Source organism: Bombyx mandarina, chromosome 01, assembly GCF_030267445.1.
Source record: "Bombyx mandarina strain Sakado chromosome 01, ASM3026744v2".
NCBI classification, from domain to species: Eukaryota; Metazoa; Arthropoda; class Insecta; order Lepidoptera; family Bombycidae; genus Bombyx; species Bombyx mandarina.
In genome coordinates this window covers 4,862,892-4,881,953 of record NC_143208.1, presented here as the reverse complement: position 1 = coordinate 4,881,953, position 19,062 = coordinate 4,862,892, and the positions used below count along the sequence as shown (strand labels likewise).

Here is a 19,062-nt window from a genome sequence, read left to right as displayed (position 1 = left end):
TTGCTGATGTCCATGAGCGACAGTAGCCACTCACCATCAGGCACCTACAAGGGTTACAAATAAAATGAAGGAAACTTGATCTTTGGGATGTGTTTTTAGATATTGGGAAAAATGAAAGTGTTTGTAAAATTATGCTCAATATTTCAGTTATAAATCAATGAAAATTTCTGGAAGAGGGCAATAATTTATACTTACATTGAATCATTAATTCCTAGACCCTATAGTAGGGTTTCTTCCATTGTAGATGCTTCCAAAAAATCAATCTTCTTTTACCTTACAATTTTTTGATGAGTCGTCGTGGCCAAAAGAATTAGACGTCCGGTGCATTCGTATGTAGCGATGCATCGGCGTTCCAATCCGTCGGCAGGTACTAATTTTTACCATGAAATACGTACTCAACAAATGTCCACGATTGACTTCAACCTTGAAAGAATAACATCGTATAATAAAAATGAAAGCCGCAAAATTATAATTTGCGTAATTACTGGTGGTAGGACGTCTTGCGAGTCCACACAAATAGATACCACCACCCTGCCCTGCTGACGTGAACCAGTAATGCGTTTCGGTTTGAATGGCGGTGCAGCCGTTGTTCTGTTAAAAGTGAGACATTGTGTCCTTATGACAGAACTTATGAGACCTATGACCTTATAACCTCATGTTTCAAGGTGGGTGGCGGCATTTACATTGTAGATGTCTATGGGCTCCGGCAACCACTTAACACCAGGTGAACCGTGAGCTCGTCCACCCGTCTAAGCAATAAAAAAATAATAATAAACCTTTGAATGATTTCTTGGGTATTCTCATTAAAATTTTTGTCAGTAACTTTATGTATGCTGAGAATCTATACTCTTTCCTCATACCCGATCCTGTGGAGCGAATAGTAAACAGTCGACGTCGCCCTAAACACGTAATTACGGATCCTCCGATCCATTAACGGTGCTTTTAGGTACCACAAGCACCGCCCTCGTCGAACCCGTCGCTTGCGACGAAGGGCTCGACGAGTGAATTAAAACATAGACACAACCCACTGAGTTTCTCGCCGGATCTTCTCAGTGGGTCGCGTTTCAGATCTAGTAGATTCTGCGAAGCACTGCTCTTACTAGAGACAATGTTAGCAACATTCCCGGTTTGACCCCCGTGAGCTCACTTACACGTCAAGGAGAAGCTGAAATAGGCTCTCAAGGCATCAGCATAGATGGGAAAGAAAAAAAAACTCTTTATGAGAATTAAAATACAACAAACTTTATTTTATATAAAAGTAATAATTACATTCTATTTTGAAGCATTTTCAATGCTAATATTCTAAACTTGAAGTTCAATAATAGTTTATATTATGCATAAATTATTGCATTAGAGCTTAGTCTTCACCGAGTTGTATTTAAAAGTGACGTACGCTAAAGTCTACTTCGACACTGCTACATGCATGCCCTGGTTACTCCATTGATAATGAACTGACAAAGTTAGGGCTGGGCCCCCCAAAGTACTTTACTTATGATAATATTTAATGGAGAAAAAAAATCTGGATCTGTGGTTCCCAGTATAGCTTTGATGGTGCAGTAGTATTCCTCGCTCCTCTTTGGTCATCAGTTTGCAAAATCGAATGACAATATAACATTAATATAACAATTTCAACTACTCTTGTACTATGACCTTATACTTAAACAATCAAATCGAAGCAAACATCTATTTGCGGTGATAAATTATGCAATGGCACACCAGAGTTGCATAAAACTACCTTACACATAAGGCAATTTTGTTAATAAGCTTTATGGATTTGTGATTCTCCTACTCGTTACCAGCAAGTAATTGATGTATTAATCTGAACGCGTTGGGTGAGCAATAATTTCGGAATGAGCTTGGAACGAAAGCTGTATATTCGTTTAAATTTAAGCTGATGGATTGTTTCGTTCGTCGATTCGTCGTTACTGTCGAGGATTTTATGCACAGTAGTCAGGTTAAATTACATGTCACGATGAGGGCGTAGTTCAGTCTTTGAAGTGGAAGTTTATTCATTTGGAAAACAAACACTACCTATAGTTATATTCACAGTCAAATATTAGTAACGAGTATCACAAAAACTATAGTTTCTAACTCTTTTTTTTTTCTAAACACGGCACCGGATGAAGTGATAGTGTATCGGCGTGTTATAAATATTCAAGAAAACGCGCTGCACCGTTTTTGTTACTCGCTTGGTCTTACGGATTGAATATATAAATAGTAATTACTTTAGGTTTTAGGATAAATTTTCAGTTGTGATATCGTGTGCTTTGGGCTAAATCTTCAGTTGCGATTTCCCATTTTTCGTCTGTTTGAAAGAAAATATTTTGATTTAATTCTAAAAATATCTACGTTCAATAGAAAACTTAGAAAATTGTGTATTTTTTTGTGATTCTTGAATTTATACGCCATAGCAGATTTCAACCCACAATGTTTACGTTGAATCTAAAAATATTATGCTTTACATTGGAACTTCTCAGAAAATATAATAAAAGATTTTTTTTGACAGCTCAGACGTTGTACCACCTTAACTTATTCAAGGTCATTTTTACTTTACTTTCTGCGATATTAAAATTGAAATCGCAATATGTAATTCAATAAAATATGTGTTGATGAAATGATTAGAGTCCACGATTGAAAAATTGCACAAGTAATCGATCTGGATGATGTATCAACGTGCTCTTGTTCTGATTGTTAGATACAGTCCCCTATATGTTAAAATCAACTGGAAGGCCGCGATGTCGAGTTCAAGGTTTCACGATTGATTCTGATGAGTGATTTTGGTGTTAAAATTGAATATACTCTCAAATGAAAGAGGGCTATGCCAAAATATCGCTTCTACGTTATATTATATATGGATATAAATAGGAACATGGACTGCAATAAATCATGAAAGTATTGTTGTAAAACAGAACTGAGAGTGCAGTCAGCAAACGTGGGTTCGTATTTTTCAATATATTATGGAAACTGGTAACCAGTTACGTCAAGCGATTTCCTCAATCCCTGTAAACAATAAAGTCCCCAGAGACCGCTTTACGAATGAGTATTGCTCAATCACGATCAATAGGATCTAATGCATGTATCGGGCTTACCCTGTAACTGTGTTGTTACTAATGGATGAAGACCATGGACTAGATCCGGTTGTAAACTAGCCTTGGGAGCTTTTTGTATGTCTTATCTTCAACGCTGGCTTACTGGTTCGTGACACTCGAATCGTGAATAAAATGTAGTAGCCGCGAAAGCTGTAATATATTTTAATGTAAAAAAAAAAGAAAATAAGAATAATGAACTCGAAAATAATAGCTTACACGTTTTTAATTTATGATTTGTATTACGAGTATAATACTCAGTCATAATAAAAGTTTTGCACGTAACAGAACCACCTGTTACTGAGTTATCTGTTGTATTAGATTAATGTAGGTCATTTCGCACGCTCTTCTTTTTTCGACATCGCGGAAGTAATGAAAATTATTAAGGTAACGTTTTATATGAGATGTACAAAACTTTAAATTCGACTTTGAAAACTATGCCAATATGGTATTTTGGTTTCGGTTTCGTTTACCTTGGGTTTAGTTATAACATCAAAAATGTTCGCTTAAGTAGAACTTTTATGAAATGAAAGTAAATTTATTTCATAAATAGGTTATGTTTTGTCGAAATCATATACCTATTTTGTACATACCTACATGATTCCCTGTATTTTACAGTCAAACATATCATATTGATAATGAATTTTAATTTTGTATTAAAAATAAAAAAACAAAACATTTACATATTGTTTTACCATTACACGTGTCGTGCACTATGAAAAGTAATTTAAAACAAGAAAGTTAAAGCTAACAAATTTACTTATTCATATACTACCTGTATTTATTCAGTATACTGTAGCTGAAAGGATAAGCTCGCGATTTATCACTGTCTTTTCTATAATAAGTCATAGTAATACGTTTTTAAGTATACATCGAAATGATGGGCTTCATAGTGTGAATTTTATACATAAACATTTTTCCTACACGGCACACCGAACAAATAGAATGCTTAGAATTATAAGATAAAAAAAACAGCTATTTTGTAATGTCTGAAGATCTATTGAGTATTACTTAAAAAAATAAAAACAGTAATAAGCGTATAGACATAAACAACAATAATTCTAAAATACCGCAATATATGTTTTATTTACTTAAAACAATCTTAACGAAATAATCATGTTATAAAACATAAAAGAAATCAAATTGAAGACTGCGGGTAGAAGAAAAGAAAATAATATCAGCTGGTAAGCGATATAAGCCGAGTTACTGTTGAGAACTGTTAAAATATACTATTATTTTATTTATCAGCTTAGAACGGCTCCAGGCTGGAGCTAACTAACGGGTGTAAGAGGTACTTGCTATAAATTTAGGTTGCGGCTTAACGTAACTCGAACTCCCTAAATGCAGAATAAAATTGCACTCAGCACGTGTAAACTATCCCGTTTGAGAGCTCGGGACCGTTAGCATTTCATCCTGCATCCACGGGTTTGTGACACGACAATGTCAAGGTTAACGCCTTAATTAAACGTCGATGTAAATCAAGTGGTCGATGTTCGTGACATGTAATGAACGAATTTATTGATGTGCGATGAACTGCTAAATAGAGATGGTAGTTTGAAATTGTCATCGAGGCTAAATGCACAAGATGCACGGTGTATGTATTCTTTCCCAATCGCAAGTACGATACTTGAAGTGTATTTACGTGCGATTTCCAACGATTTAGAAATAACATCGCGTAATAAAAATGGAACATTTTGAATAGTGAATTGGCGGTAGGGCGTAAACACCATTTTCCCTATTTCTGCCGCGATGCAGTTGTTAGGACCAGTGAAAAGGGACAACCGTTATGCAGCACAACTGAGACTTTGACCTCATGTCTCAAGAGACAGGAATTCACGTTCTGATGCTCATGACCAATCCATTGTGAGCAGGTGGGCCGTGAGCTCGTTCACTCATCAATAAATAAATTAAAATAATGCAATTGAGTGCGCATAGTTTGTAAAAAAATTGCAAGCCCTGGAACCTACCTAACAAGCTTGTACGAGAGTTAATCAAAAAGTTTGTACAAGCGCATATTATCAGAACCAGTTGTTTAATTGGAAAAGTCTCGATCACACAGTGTTTTCATAGTTTCACATGCTTTCGACATACCGCTCGTAATTATTAAATTATTTTGTGCAAATATTAAAAAAAAACACTCACCCGGAGAAAAGCGACTTGCAACGTTAAAGGTGTCTTATAAAAAATTAATATTGATTGATGCTATACGATATTGTAAGGTTTACTTACTGTGTTCTTAAGTTGGAAATGTATATCAAGTTGTTTAGGTGGTGCTCGTCTGAGGCGGCCTTCGACTCTTATTACTGAAGAACATGTAAAAAAATTTGAGCATCTAATTATAGAAGACACGCTTAGATAAAATCCTAAAGAATATCTTTCAGTATTTATTGACTTCATTTTAATTTACTTAATGAGCTTAAAATGACATTCGACAGGTTGCGTACCGATCACAGGAAGAACTTTTTCTTCAGTTTTGGCTTACTTAAATAGAATATTTAAATAGAATATTGTACTAACGACCGAGTAATATGTATAAAACGTGCAAAACTAAATGCTCAATGATCAAAATATGCGTTTAATGTAATCCGCATTAATTGAAAGTAATTTTTCATTTCACGTACCATTATATACTTTCATACTTTCTTACTATATATATATATATAGTATATATATATATATATATATATACTTTCATATAGCATTTATAGTTAGAAAGAAAACACAAATTTATAATTTACATTCAAATTCAATCTGAATGTTTTTTTTTTAGGTCGTGTATAAAATAGTAGTTTTAGACGATGTTGCTTGATGTAAATAGATTAGACATCAAATGCATTTCAGACCATACACATTAATTACTGTAGCGATTGAATTCCGATATGAACAGTGTTAATCGAGATCCTAAATTTAATTAAAGCATAGTTTCCCGAACCAACGGAATTGATTAGGTTCAAACACAAAGCTATGTGCGTTATAATGGCTTGAATCGTTTGCACTATATTTGTTGTGGCATGTGCATTGTGTTTGGCCAATAAATGGAATTCATAGTTGCATGGTATCCGAATTAAGGTTTGCTTTGAAGGTTTGAACTTTTGTGAATTTTGGATCAGACCGCATTGTTTATGTGGAATATTTCGATTTCGGTTTTTGTTTTTAAAATACTAGACTTTATCCTCTTCTACACAGGAATATCAAAACACATTAATATTCAAAATAAGATAAGCGCACGATGCGGCTGGCCTTGAGATGCGAGATTTCAATTTCTTCGGATAAACGCTTAAAGGGTAACTTTAAACTAAAATGCAAGATTGCTTTGCGATATAAACAGGACCTTGATACCGGTAAACAAGGTCACAGTCAGACTGAGCACATATAACATGCCCTGGAACTTGTAACCTTCAGTAATAATGAAATAAATTGTGAACTCTCAGTAAAAGGAATCTATAATCTTGTTTTATGGAAGTAATGTCTTTTAAAAACAAACGTTCAATGATAGGTTGTTGATATATTTTATAGATTTTTGAGTTCGTCACAGTTGAAATTAGCAAAAAAACAGTTTAATTTATTTACCTTTTAGTCTGTTACTCGTTTGTTATATCCTGTTTTATCTTTTAGTTTTTTTGTTGTTGAATGCGATTACTTTAAATGAAAACTTGGTTTTCATTTAATCTTCTTATTCGTTATAACTCTTGACATTATGTAGCATTGGAGGGAACAGATTTGATGTCTTCCGATTTTTGCCACCTCTTCCTGCTCGAAGCCATTCTACTACACTGATTTAAGGGACCTCTCACTGTAGTCTTGATTTGGTCGGTCCATATGAGACCTTCGATTTTTATACATTCTTAATTTTTTTAAGTTCAAACATTATTAACATTAATTCATTATCATAGATTCTTATATTATTATGTATATAGAGTCAAACCGATATCATAGCATTTAAGTAATCTTTTTTTATTACTTAGATGTGTGCACGAGCTCACGGCCCACCTGGTGTTAAGTGGTTACCGGAGCCAATAGACACCTAAAATTTAAATGCTGCCACCAATCTTGAGACATGACTTCTAAGGTATCAGTTTTTACCGAAACGCATCACTGCTTTACTCTAGAAATAGACAAGATGGTTTGCGAATTTACAAGCCGTCCCACAATTAGTGATTATGCAAATAATAATTTTGCGGGTACGATTTTTATTCCCTCCGTGCGTCGTATTCCTCGGTGCTGAGGGTCGTGACCTTTACGGAGCACTTTTTTTAGGACTATGTTCCTCCATTCACTCCTGTCCTCCGCGCAGTGGATAGCGACATTGATGCTGGATTCCAAAGTCGTCTTAATCTGATCGGACCAGCGCATCAGACTACGCCCCCTAGGCCTCTTTCCTTCCACTTTGCCGATGATGAGAAGTCTTTCGAGATTGTCACCTTTTTTTACACGATTTTTATTACACGATGTTATTCTTTCGCCGTGGTTAGTCGTCAATCGTAAAAATTTGTTAATTACGTATTTCATTGGAAAAATTGGTACCCGCCTGCGGGATTCGAACAGCGTTTTAAAAGGATCGTTTTTCAGCACCATTGCCACCGGAGCTGCTAGACATTCCAGAAGAACTGTTAGATAGAACAGCCAACGACGGCACTATCGAAGAGAATTTTGAAGAGGAATTGGCCCGGGGACCCGAGGTTTACACTGAGGTAAGAGTCTTATCCATAACAAATCGTCTTTTCGCATTAAAAGTGTTCAATTTCCAAAGATATTCGAAATTGAGTTAATATGCGGAATCATTTGGTATCACAAGTATTTTTCTCATAAATACTATCAATAAGAGCGAAGTTTAGTATTAGTTTTTTTTTCTTAGTTGCCTATATTTTGACTACTATTAATTAAATTAATTTATAATTTTATCTTAGTTTAAAAGACAGATAAGGTAACTGGTAAAAAAAAATGTTACAAATATGATTAATATTAAAAATATTACATGTTAAACCTTTAAAACACTCTCCTGTAAAATTAGTAAGTTTTGAGATTATACAGTTTTAATGCGAGAATACGAAATGTCAACCTGAACTGTATTTTTAGTGTACATATAGTGATGTTCCGACATGTCCCCCATTCCGCCCCCGACTCGTAGACAGGAGACCGACGATATTCTCATAGCTCAAAAAAGTATATTTGAGTTAATAGTTTAATTAAATCTTTCAATTCAATATTCACCGACCTCAATCTTATTGACATTGTGTTCGTTAGATTTTTCTAGTCGTTTGAAGCTAACTTCTACTATTAACGTATGTATTTTTATATATTATACATATTCTTTGTTTTTTTTTCAATAATTTAATTTTCATACATACATAGCTGATATATTTTTTTAAATATAAGAATGTATTATTAAATCTGAACTTCGGCGATAAGTTGGGCGATTCCCATAGGCTTTGTTGCAGTTTCGAAATTGGACATCAGTGGGCCCACCTAGTATTAAGTGCTTATCAGAGCTCACCATCAGCATCAGCTTCACCGACTTCGAGACTCGAGCTTGATATATCAATTTACGCAAATTACAAAAAAAGTTATTACGCAAATTATAATTTTTGCTGGTATCAATTTTCATTATGGGTACGATGCTATTTCTCATATCGCGAAAATCATTCATGAACGTGTACCTTATAAGTGCTTTATTGGAAAAATTGTTACCTGTCTACCTGGTAGAATTGTACCTGTATTTGAACAACGTCGCAGTTTTTTTTTTCTTCCTAAGCTGATAGCCTTGAGAGGCTATATCAGCGTCGTCTTAACTAGTAGGTGAGCTCACGGGGCTCAAACCTGATGACGTTGCTAACACGAACCCTAGCAAGAGCCGTTCTTCGCAGAATCTACCACCGGATCGGAAACGCGACCCACTGTGAAACTCAGTGGGCTCCGTTGCAGTCGCGTTGCTTGATAGGAGTACCAGTCCTCTTATCCTTTAAGGCCACGAAGACTGCGAACATGTTTTTTTAAGATTTTGTAAGGTGACACAAAGTTTAGTAAACGAGTTTTTCGATCTTTAGAGAAATTACCAAGAAAAGCTTTGCACGAAATATCGTGAACGTAGAGTCTCGCCAGATAACAAAAAAAAAAAAAAAATTACCCATGTGTATCTTACATAAATATTTTAATTTACGCGCCATTCGTTAAAATGTTCTTGTGGCGTCAAAATGGAGCAAAATGTTTTTATTTATTTATTCTATCCGCCTGGTATCAGTGAACTGTTTGTGTGCAGAGCTATTGATAGGTATAATGAGGTGTCCTTCGTATAATATCAAGAGGCGGCCGTACACGTAGTTACACATACTTTAAAAAGGCGATCCAGAATCGAAAACATCTTTTAAGATAGGTAACAGAAGTTTTAATGTGAATAAAAATTGAAATGAGTGGAAATTAATTTTATTTTTAAAGATAGGACTGATCATTACTACTTAACATTAGATAATTACAAAACGAATAAGATAGTAAAATTAAAACATTTTCTTAATTTAAGGAAACTCGCAAATGCTAAGAAAATGCTGACGAGAACATATAATTTTGTAAAATTCAATAATATTTCAGTAAACCGAATGACCAAGTTTTTGGTCAAAACTCCAAGTTCAAGGATGTTATTTATCAAATAGTGACTGATATAATTATTTGGAGTCCTTGAAATATTATGTATAAGATTAGCAGTGGAAATTTTTACCACGAAGAAAATGCATGTTTCACTAGATAACTGACCACAACGTGTATATTAGGAGTTAAAGTATGAAATTGCCGATTTGTACTGAAAAATTGAAATTCTTTTTTTTTCCTTTCTAATATTTATTTAATCAAAATATCTACCATTATTATCTACACATTGCTGCCATCTAATAGGCAGGTCATTTATGCGATAGAACTCTGGTAATCTAGATTCTACAAACTGTGTGAAAGCATTTTGTACTGCCTTTGGGAAGAAACTTTTTAACACGTAGAAGATTATCCAAATCACGCAAAAAATGGTAGTCCGTTGGAGCAAGGTCTGGCGAATACGGAGGGCGACGTATGGTTTCTAGTTGCAGTTCCTGTAGAGTTAAACCGGTTTCTCGTGCTGTATGAGGTCTCGCGTTATCATGGAGCAATAATGGCGAAGATCGATTCATGAGTCCGGGGCTGTTTCACTGCAAGCCTTGCTATCATTATTCGGAGTTCGGCACAGTAGACATCTCCCGTTATTGCTTGACCAGACCGGAGTAAACCTGAGACCACTAAACAGTTACCATTAACTTTTTATTGGTAACCTTTGCTTTAAGACACTGTTGTGGCGGTTGACCTGGGCGAAGCCATTGCATTTTTCGCTTACGGTTATCGTAAAAAATCCACTTTTCATCACCAGTCACAATTCGATCCAATATTCCTTCAATTCTGTATCGATTCAACAAGGCAACATAAGTTTCAACACGCGTTTCTTTCTGCAGATCAGTCAAATCACGAGGTACCCATTTTCACATTTATTTTATTTTATTGATATGACGCAAATGAGTCAATATTGTTGGTAAGGTAACGTTAAACCATGCCGCTAATTCCTGGCTAGTTTAGCTCGGATCAGCTTCCACCCTCTTTTTCAATTCATTGTTATTCACATGTGCGGGCGTTCTTCCACGTGGTTCGTTCTTCAAAACAAAATTTGCATCACGAAAGCGTTTAAACCAAAATCACACGGTGCATTCGTTAGCAGTCCCCTCTCCAAACGCAATATTGATATAGCGAGCTGTTTCTGCAGCGTTAGTTCCGCGTTGGAACTCGTATTAAAAAATCACTCGAATTTTCAAAGTATCAATTTTTTTTGTCTAAGCTGAATAAATAAAACAACTGAAAGACGATAATCGAATGTTGCACATTTTTTAAAAGAAGAATCTCATAGGTACCATTTGAAAAAAGTTTCACTCAAAAATCTCAAACCATAAAGGTTCTATGTTAATTCGAAGTACCTATTACAATATAACGACAATTTCATACTTTAACCCCGATTACCTACAGATTTATCTACGTTTCAAGAATAGAGTGTGGAAAGCCAATAGAGATTGAAAAGTCGTCGTTGCCTAAAGGATAAGACGTCCGGTGCATTCGTATTGTAGCGATGCACCCGTGTTCAAATCCCGCAGGCGGGTACCAATTTTTCCAATGAAATACGTACTCAACAAATGTTCACGATTGACTTCCACGGTAAAGGAATAACATCGTGTAATAATAATCAAACCCGCAAAATTATAATTTGCGTAATCACTGGTGGTAGGACCTCTTGGGAGTCCGCACGGGTACCACCACCCCGCCTATTTCCGCCGTGAAGCAGTAATGCGTTTCGTTTCGAAGGGTGGGGTAGCCGTTGTAACTATACTGAGACCTTAGAACTTATATCTCGAGGTGGGTGGCGCATTTACGTTGTAGATGTCTATGGGCTCCAGTAACCACTTAACATCAGGTGGGCTGTGAGCTCGTCCATCCAACTAAGCAATAAAAAAAAGAAAGATTATTTAGAATGAGCGTCAATTTCATTAATTGCACTGCGTAATCAAAGTTTTGTTTATTAGAAGAAAAATAGATACATTTTCCTGCAACAATATTTAACATTCATTCTACAATAACATTATATTTAATCAATGTTTTTGTTTCTGTACGTAAATTTGTGTTGGTTTAAAGTTACTTATTTAATTTTAATTTATGTTATTTTAGTTAGTACATAATATTATATGATCAATTCCTAAATAAAGACCACGCTTTTGGGAACTAGCAATTCTGGGATCAACTCTAATATATGTAGATTCTAAACAATAAGATCCTTTTTCGTTTTTATTAGATTGCGGCGTCTGGATTAGACGAAGAAGCATTCTCCGATTTGAACAACCGAGGGGTTGTAGAAGTAGTGGGCGATGATGAGGTCGGACGGCGTGTGATCGTCGTGGCAGCTTGCCGCCTGCCACCCAGCAACGAGTTGAACCCAGATCAACTACTCAAGTAAGTCATTTTGCATGTATTTTTCTGTTCTAGATGGAAAAAAAAACTTACGGCTCCATTAGACAGCAGACTTGAGTGGTTTCCGGAGACCATAGCGATAACGACGTAAATGTCACCAACCATGATCTTGAGACGCGAAGTCTCAATTGATTTTTATAAAATTAGTAAATTCGCATCTTTAAACAAGATCGCATAACTGCTTTGTTGCAAAAAATCAATATCTTTTTTTCTATTTTTTTGAGAATATCAATCCTAAAAAAACAGTTTTGTGTACAGGTGGCTTTAACTTCAAATAAAGTATACAGATAAAACATCGCATTTTCTATGTAATTCGAAATATCTATTACACAATTTTACAAATTATTACAAATGTAAACTTTATATTCATACATATATGTAACAATAAACAGTAAAATAAGTTATAAGTGTTGTAAGTTATAAAATTACGATCTGCGATCTAATTCGTGACAACTTAACGGAGATTTATAAACAAGTTACAAGAAGATTTTCTTATTAATTTTTATTAGAAAAAAAACTTTATATTATTTATTACCTACTTTATACGAAATAGATCCTTAAACACAGATGTTTAAAATTTATTTGTTGACTTAACTTCGTTTGTTTTAGTTAGCTAGTTTTTAAGACCAAGACCTAAACGATATAATGCAATTAGTCGTTTTAATGCATCATATCATTTCGTTCTAAATTAATGCGGATGGGATCTACTTAATTCCATTAACGATTGGTAGGAAGGCCAATCCTGGAATTAACCATTTGTGTATTCATTGTACACATTAGGAGACACGTCGATGCAACATAGATTGTAGACATAAATGTAGTTATGAATTTCAACGAAGGTTTTAATTCGTCAGTGCTATTATTAATTATTATTTTTCTTTTTTTCATTTATTTTAAGGTATCTAATGTTCACACTTGATAAATACGTTGAACAAGATTACAGTGTTGTATATTTTCATTACGGCCTAAATAGCAAGAATAAACCACCTCTCTCGTGGTTGTGGAAAGCTTACAAGGCATTTGACAGGAAATATAAGAAAAATCTGAAAGCTCTGTATCTTGTGCACCCAACAAACGTTATACGTGTCGTATGGCAAATGTTGAGGCCCGCAATAAGTGTGAAATTCGGAAGGAAAATGATGTACTTGAACTATTTACATGAGTTACACCAGTATATAAGTTTGGAAAAACTTTGTATTCCTGATTCTGTACTTCAGTGAGTAGTATTTAAGTCTGTTTATTTTTGCTAACCAAGTACTAACAAACGGAAGGATTCTCGCCTGCTTGACTCATAATAATACTGGCTGCTCAGTACACGTGCATCGGATCTCGTGGTCCGGGTGTTTCGTCTACTTAATTGCCTCTAAATAATCTAGATTGTAATAGTTGAAACTATATGACACGTAGTTCCCAAAGAGTAGAGCCAAATTAAAATCTCATAAAGTTTGACAAATCGTACTGTTCCTTGGCAATATTATTATTTTTTGCAACCTGTGACAATTTCTTATAGTTATAAAACCACTAATATTTTTACAATTTCACTACTAATTGAATTTAAAAAAAAATTATAGTTATATTTTGTTTAAAAAAAAAATACTTTTAGGGAATTGAACTTGAAATAGTATAGATACATATTATAATATAATTAGTCACAATTTGCACAACTAGATTGTATAATACAGAGCTTAAAAACTAATTTCCATTGCAAGTAGTTTAATATTTATTTAATAAGTAAAGTGAATTATGTCTTATGATTATATAAAGCCAATGATTGTATGGTGGTATGTAGTGACGTAGAGATTTTCTATAATTATATTTCTAATTTGTAATTACTATGTATTTGTTCCTATGACGTAGCTTTACCGCGTGTGCTTTATTTTAATGACGATGACAGTCGTGCAATTTTACTAAACAAACTAGTGGTGGCCATCGTGTGAACAACGCGTTATGTCTAATGTTTTTAGCGAGAGATGTGTGTGGCCCGCGCTTAGGAATATTGACTGATGAAATTTACATACAAAATTAGGCTTCAAAATTTGTTTTCAACAAAATATCTTGTATTGATCTTCTCCTAATTATAAATTCGTGTTAATTCAGATACAAACATTTTAAAATAATATCCTTCCTTATTGTATGGTGAAGTATAATATTGGCAAATGCAAAAGATTCTGGTAATCGTAACACCAAGTAAAGCGTTAGCTTGCCTGCTAATTAATGTTTCAATGACAGTCAATGAATTCAGCCTTTCGATCATACTATTTATATAATGGACTGCAAATGTAGAATGCCCAAGTCGATTCTGGCTCCTTCACTAAAACCCGTCATTTGATATAATTTTTAAAAGTAAGCATCTAAGTAAGGATCGCATCTGCATCGGCATGCTCGTAAACGGTATTAGTAGAAGGATAAGTAGGCAGCGACTTGGCTGTGCCGCTGGCATCTAGGATCGACGGTAATCCCTAACCATAAAGTGAGGTAAAGGTTGTGGCATCAACTGTGGTTTTGTTGCGGTGAAATGATAACACCAATTACAATTTTATATTTAATTAAAGAGCTATCAAATACAAATGTTAATAGCGGAGCGCCCAGCGTATGACTATCTCGAACTCAACCGAATGAAAAACATTTTGCGAGTACCGTCGAATCACTACATAGTATAAAACAAAGTCGCTTTCTCTGTCCCTATATCTGTCTGTCCCAATGTATGCTTAAATCTCTAAAACTACGTAACGGATTTTGATGCGGTTTTTTAATAGATAGAGTGATTGAAGAGGAAGGTTATATTATAACATCCATTAAATAGTGGAGAAATCAATAATAAATTACAGTTTCCGAAGCGAAGCGAAGGCGGGTCGCTATTATTATTATTATTATATAGTGCGATGCTCCAGCGCAGGACCGTACTCAGCGCAGGACCGTACTCAGCGCAGAGCCGCACTCAGACTCGCTACATGGTAAACACGTGTTTCTACAAGGGCATTAAACAAATTTAGCAGAATTGCACGACTGTATTCACTGAATGCAAATAAACGTTAAAAACTCGTATATCGTTTATAAGCTTTTCGTTTATTTCAAGTTCTTTAATAAATACAGTTGTATTAAAACAGTATACTGGCATGTAACAGATACGACAAAACGTTATTGTCGAAAAGTCCCCGAGCTGCCGAGATTGCTCAGAAGGTACTCGGCCGTTTCCTGGGCTCGTCTTCGAGTGCTAAAGATGATAATGGCGAGAAGACCCCACGACCGAAAACCCAGCAGTTCGGTGTCTCCCTCCAATTTATCAGGGCCAACAACACCAATGTAATCGACGGTATACCACCTATCGTTCGTCAGTGCGTTGAATTCCTCTCGCGGCCTGACGGTAAGTCTTTTTCACATTATAACATACATCTTTTTTATTTTTATTTATAGTTACTAACTGTATCCGTCCACTTCGCTGTGCATTTAAAATCTATATATTAATACGTGAAGGAAAAATTTTGTATCCCTTTTTACGAAAATTGTGCGGACGGAGGAGTATGAAATTTTCCACACTTATAGAGAATATAGAGAAGAAGTGCACAAAGCTAATATTTTTCTTAAATAATGCATAAAAGATACATTAAATCAATAAAGAAAACATTACACACACTACATACCATGTATTAGATGCACACATGCATGCAAACTATTTATTGTCAAACTTTTGTTCTTGACGTCTGTTGTCAAATTGAGAATAGAATATGGTTAGTCTTTGTTAATATTTTTTATAGTGGGCGAAATTTGTGATTATAGAAGTATAAAATACAATCATAATAGTGTACAAACTTACAATTCCAATTAATTATAGCCGAATTTCGACTACTGCGGGACCTCTAGTTAACATTATTATCTCTCACCCTCACAAAGATTCTCATCATTAACGCCCCTACAACTGGTATAGGGAGTCCAACATTCATATAAATATTAGCCTATCCATTAAGTACATGTATTTTCTACATGGATACCAAGTTTCAAGTCAATCGGATGCATGGTTCAGTAGTTATAACGGAACATCCGTAAAAACCACTGTAGATTTATCTATACTAATAATATTATAAAAAGGAAAGATTTGTTTGTTTGTTTGTTTCGAATAGGCTCCGAAACTACTGGACCGATTTGAAAAATTCTTTTTCCATTAGAAGCCGACATTGTCCCTGATGAACATAGGCTACTTTTTTAATTTTTTTTTTTGGTTTCATGGTTTGTTTTAATGTTTCCGAAGCGAAGCGAGGGCGGGTCGCTAGTATATTAGTATAGATATAGATTTGGAATAGGCAAATACGTAAATACTCTACGATTTTGTATAATTTGTTATTAATGTTACGAACTGTGATTCCATATAAAACAACAAAGAGATTTTTACCGAGCAAATTGTGTTAAACTTATATACTTTTTTTTTTTTCAATGTTTGGTTATTTTTCGCATTTCGACTCCGATCCGACGTTGGTTCTAACATAATCAATGATGTATTTATCTAGTGTTGTCTAAGAAGGCTTCTATCGGTCAGGCTGTCTATACGCAGTAGTACCCCGTGGCGAAGCGGTGAAAAAATTTATTGTCTCCACTTGCGCTTTCCTAGTTATATTTAATCCTGCATCGGGGACTACGAGCAGCGGGGTGTACTTAGTAAGGGCTCGATACTCAAAACCATCCCTTAGTCCATAAATATAGTAACGCAGTTTAGGCGATTAAAAATAAATTCAAATCTGGTTTCAACGATAACTTTGAACGAAAGACGATATATGGAATTCTCGAATGGATTAAAATAATGTTTTTGTACTAAAACTAAAATGTAAAGTTTCAAACTTTTTTGAATATGAGCAAGTATTAACTTGGATGAACCTTGAGTCACGCCTACTCAAATTTATACAGTATGCAGTTGTTATTTCTAAATATATATTTTTTAAGTAAAAATATCGATATCAGTTAGGTCCGGACAAAAATACATAGCTGATACTATTAATACTCTTTTAGCGTCGATCACTTAGTACGAGAGTAGGCACATCCTCAAATGACACATTACATTATCAAAATTTAATTATTACTCAGTATATACCTACCTAAATAAATTAACCAGATAAAAGAAAAAAATGTTACATTAAAATGTATTTGAATGATCTTGCATTATATAATATGTACACGATATGAACGGATTAAGTACAAGAGTTAATAAGCGAATTTAGTATTATAAATAGGCGCATAGAAATAATTCATGATTTTACGGCCAAGATATTATTTACTACATAGTTGACGCTTACATTTTTGTTTTACTCCTGTGTGCTTATTGCGAGTTTTTAACGTTCTCGATAGCGTAAAAGTTAACTCAAATTTGTTTGCAATTGGAACAGCGCCCCTAGCGGAAAACGCAGGCAAACGTTCCAACTCCATACAAACTGGAGTTAACTTTTACGCTATCGAGAACGTTAAAAAACTCGCAGTAAGCATCGAAACATTCTAGATTAAAATAAACAATCGAAACGTATTTTACACAGCCCTGGAGACCGAGGGCATTTTCAGACGGTCTGCGAACATGGTGACAGTTAAGCAGCTACAGAATAGCTGCAACCAAGGCGAGCCAATCTCGTTTCGCGATGACCCCCATATCGCGGCCGTTCTACTCAAGACCTTCCTGCGTGATCTCGAGGAGCCCGTGTTGACCTACGACCTGTACGAGGAAATCCTCAAATTTCAATGTAAGTATTAACACTCAACTCGAATTGTGTGACTTTAAGTATCATACTTATATTGGGGGGAATAGGGACTAAGGGTAGAATTGGCTTTTGTGAGATTTAAATTTGTTGAATTGAAAATAACTTTTATTTAGTGTTTGAAAATTTTTAATAATTTAAATTAGGCATCGGAGTTTTGTAACTGATTAAAGACATTGAAAAGTTAATTCCCTAAAGGTAAGTACCTACATAACAACTAAACAGTGCCACCCCTATCGAAAAACTCTATTATCCCCATACGTGAGCCGATTCACCCTAAAGTCAAGGTGAATCACGTCAAGCTAGTTTTTTAAGATTTTGTGTATATTTTCCAATCAACTATGTATTGTATATGAAAATTTAAACCTTTATTGGTATTACCCTTAAAAAAACCGCTGAAAATTTGTGTTGAAATTCAAAAGCGTCCCGATTCCCCCCAATCTATTGTAAATTAAAAAAACACTTAATTAACGACGCAAAGGTATTCAAATCATTCTGTTCCTTTTCTGGACGACGCGCAAGCCTTAAATATTGTTACAATTAAAATTAAAATAATATTAAATATGAGTTCGGGGCCTGTCTCTGTTTCTTAAATATTCTTGTGATATTGAAATGGAGTGGCGTGAAAAAGAGAACCGAAATACTATGATGATAATATTGTACAAAGTGGTTGGATGAAGACAAATTCTGCTGTTGAATATTTCTGTACCTGATAAGTATAACGAAACGTCCTCTGTGACAGAATGATAATCGTCCATGTATTATTTGCATTAAAGCGAAGATATCAACAGTGAACGAAAGAAACCACAGAAATTAGGCCCGAATGCAAAAATATTCTATTCAGAAAAATAAATTTAATTATTAAAAGCATTTGGAACATTTACAAATTATTGTTATATATTATAAAAGCAGGATTTGCTGCATTTATGACACGCACATGATACATATCCGATAATTTATATAATGAATACGGTCGTAAAATCAAAACAAAACAACGCAAAAGGAGGTCAAAGAAGAAGAAAAAAAAACCGATGCGAAAGTTATTACTATTGAGTAGCATTTTAATAAGCAGCGTGACCTAGTTTATGCAGATATTCCTACGGAAACTTCTCAATTAATAAGTAGAGAATAATGTACGGATTATCCGCCTTCAGTAGAATTGTTTGAAATTGTTTTGAAGTGCATTTCCGCAGGCTACCGCGAAAGCTATCGTCGGGCTTCTGTTG

At 34.7% G+C, this 19,062-nt stretch overlaps 1 protein-coding gene across 1 annotated transcript in view; it reads left to right on the top strand.

The window, feature by feature from the left end:
• The window catches only part of RhoGAP68F (Rho GTPase activating protein at 68F), a 29,474-nt gene that overhangs the window by 1,817 nt on the left and 8,595 nt on the right, over nucleotides 1-19,062 (top strand). The window contains exons 3-7 of the mRNA XM_028178004.2: nucleotides 7,656-7,777; nucleotides 11,929-12,086; nucleotides 13,003-13,320; nucleotides 15,230-15,468; nucleotides 17,621-17,821. Coding sequence (XP_028033805.2) covers nucleotides 7,656-7,777; nucleotides 11,929-12,086; nucleotides 13,003-13,320; nucleotides 15,230-15,468; nucleotides 17,621-17,821 — 1,038 coding nt within the window. The remainder of the gene's footprint in view (nucleotides 1-7,655; nucleotides 7,778-11,928; nucleotides 12,087-13,002; nucleotides 13,321-15,229; nucleotides 15,469-17,620; nucleotides 17,822-19,062) is intronic.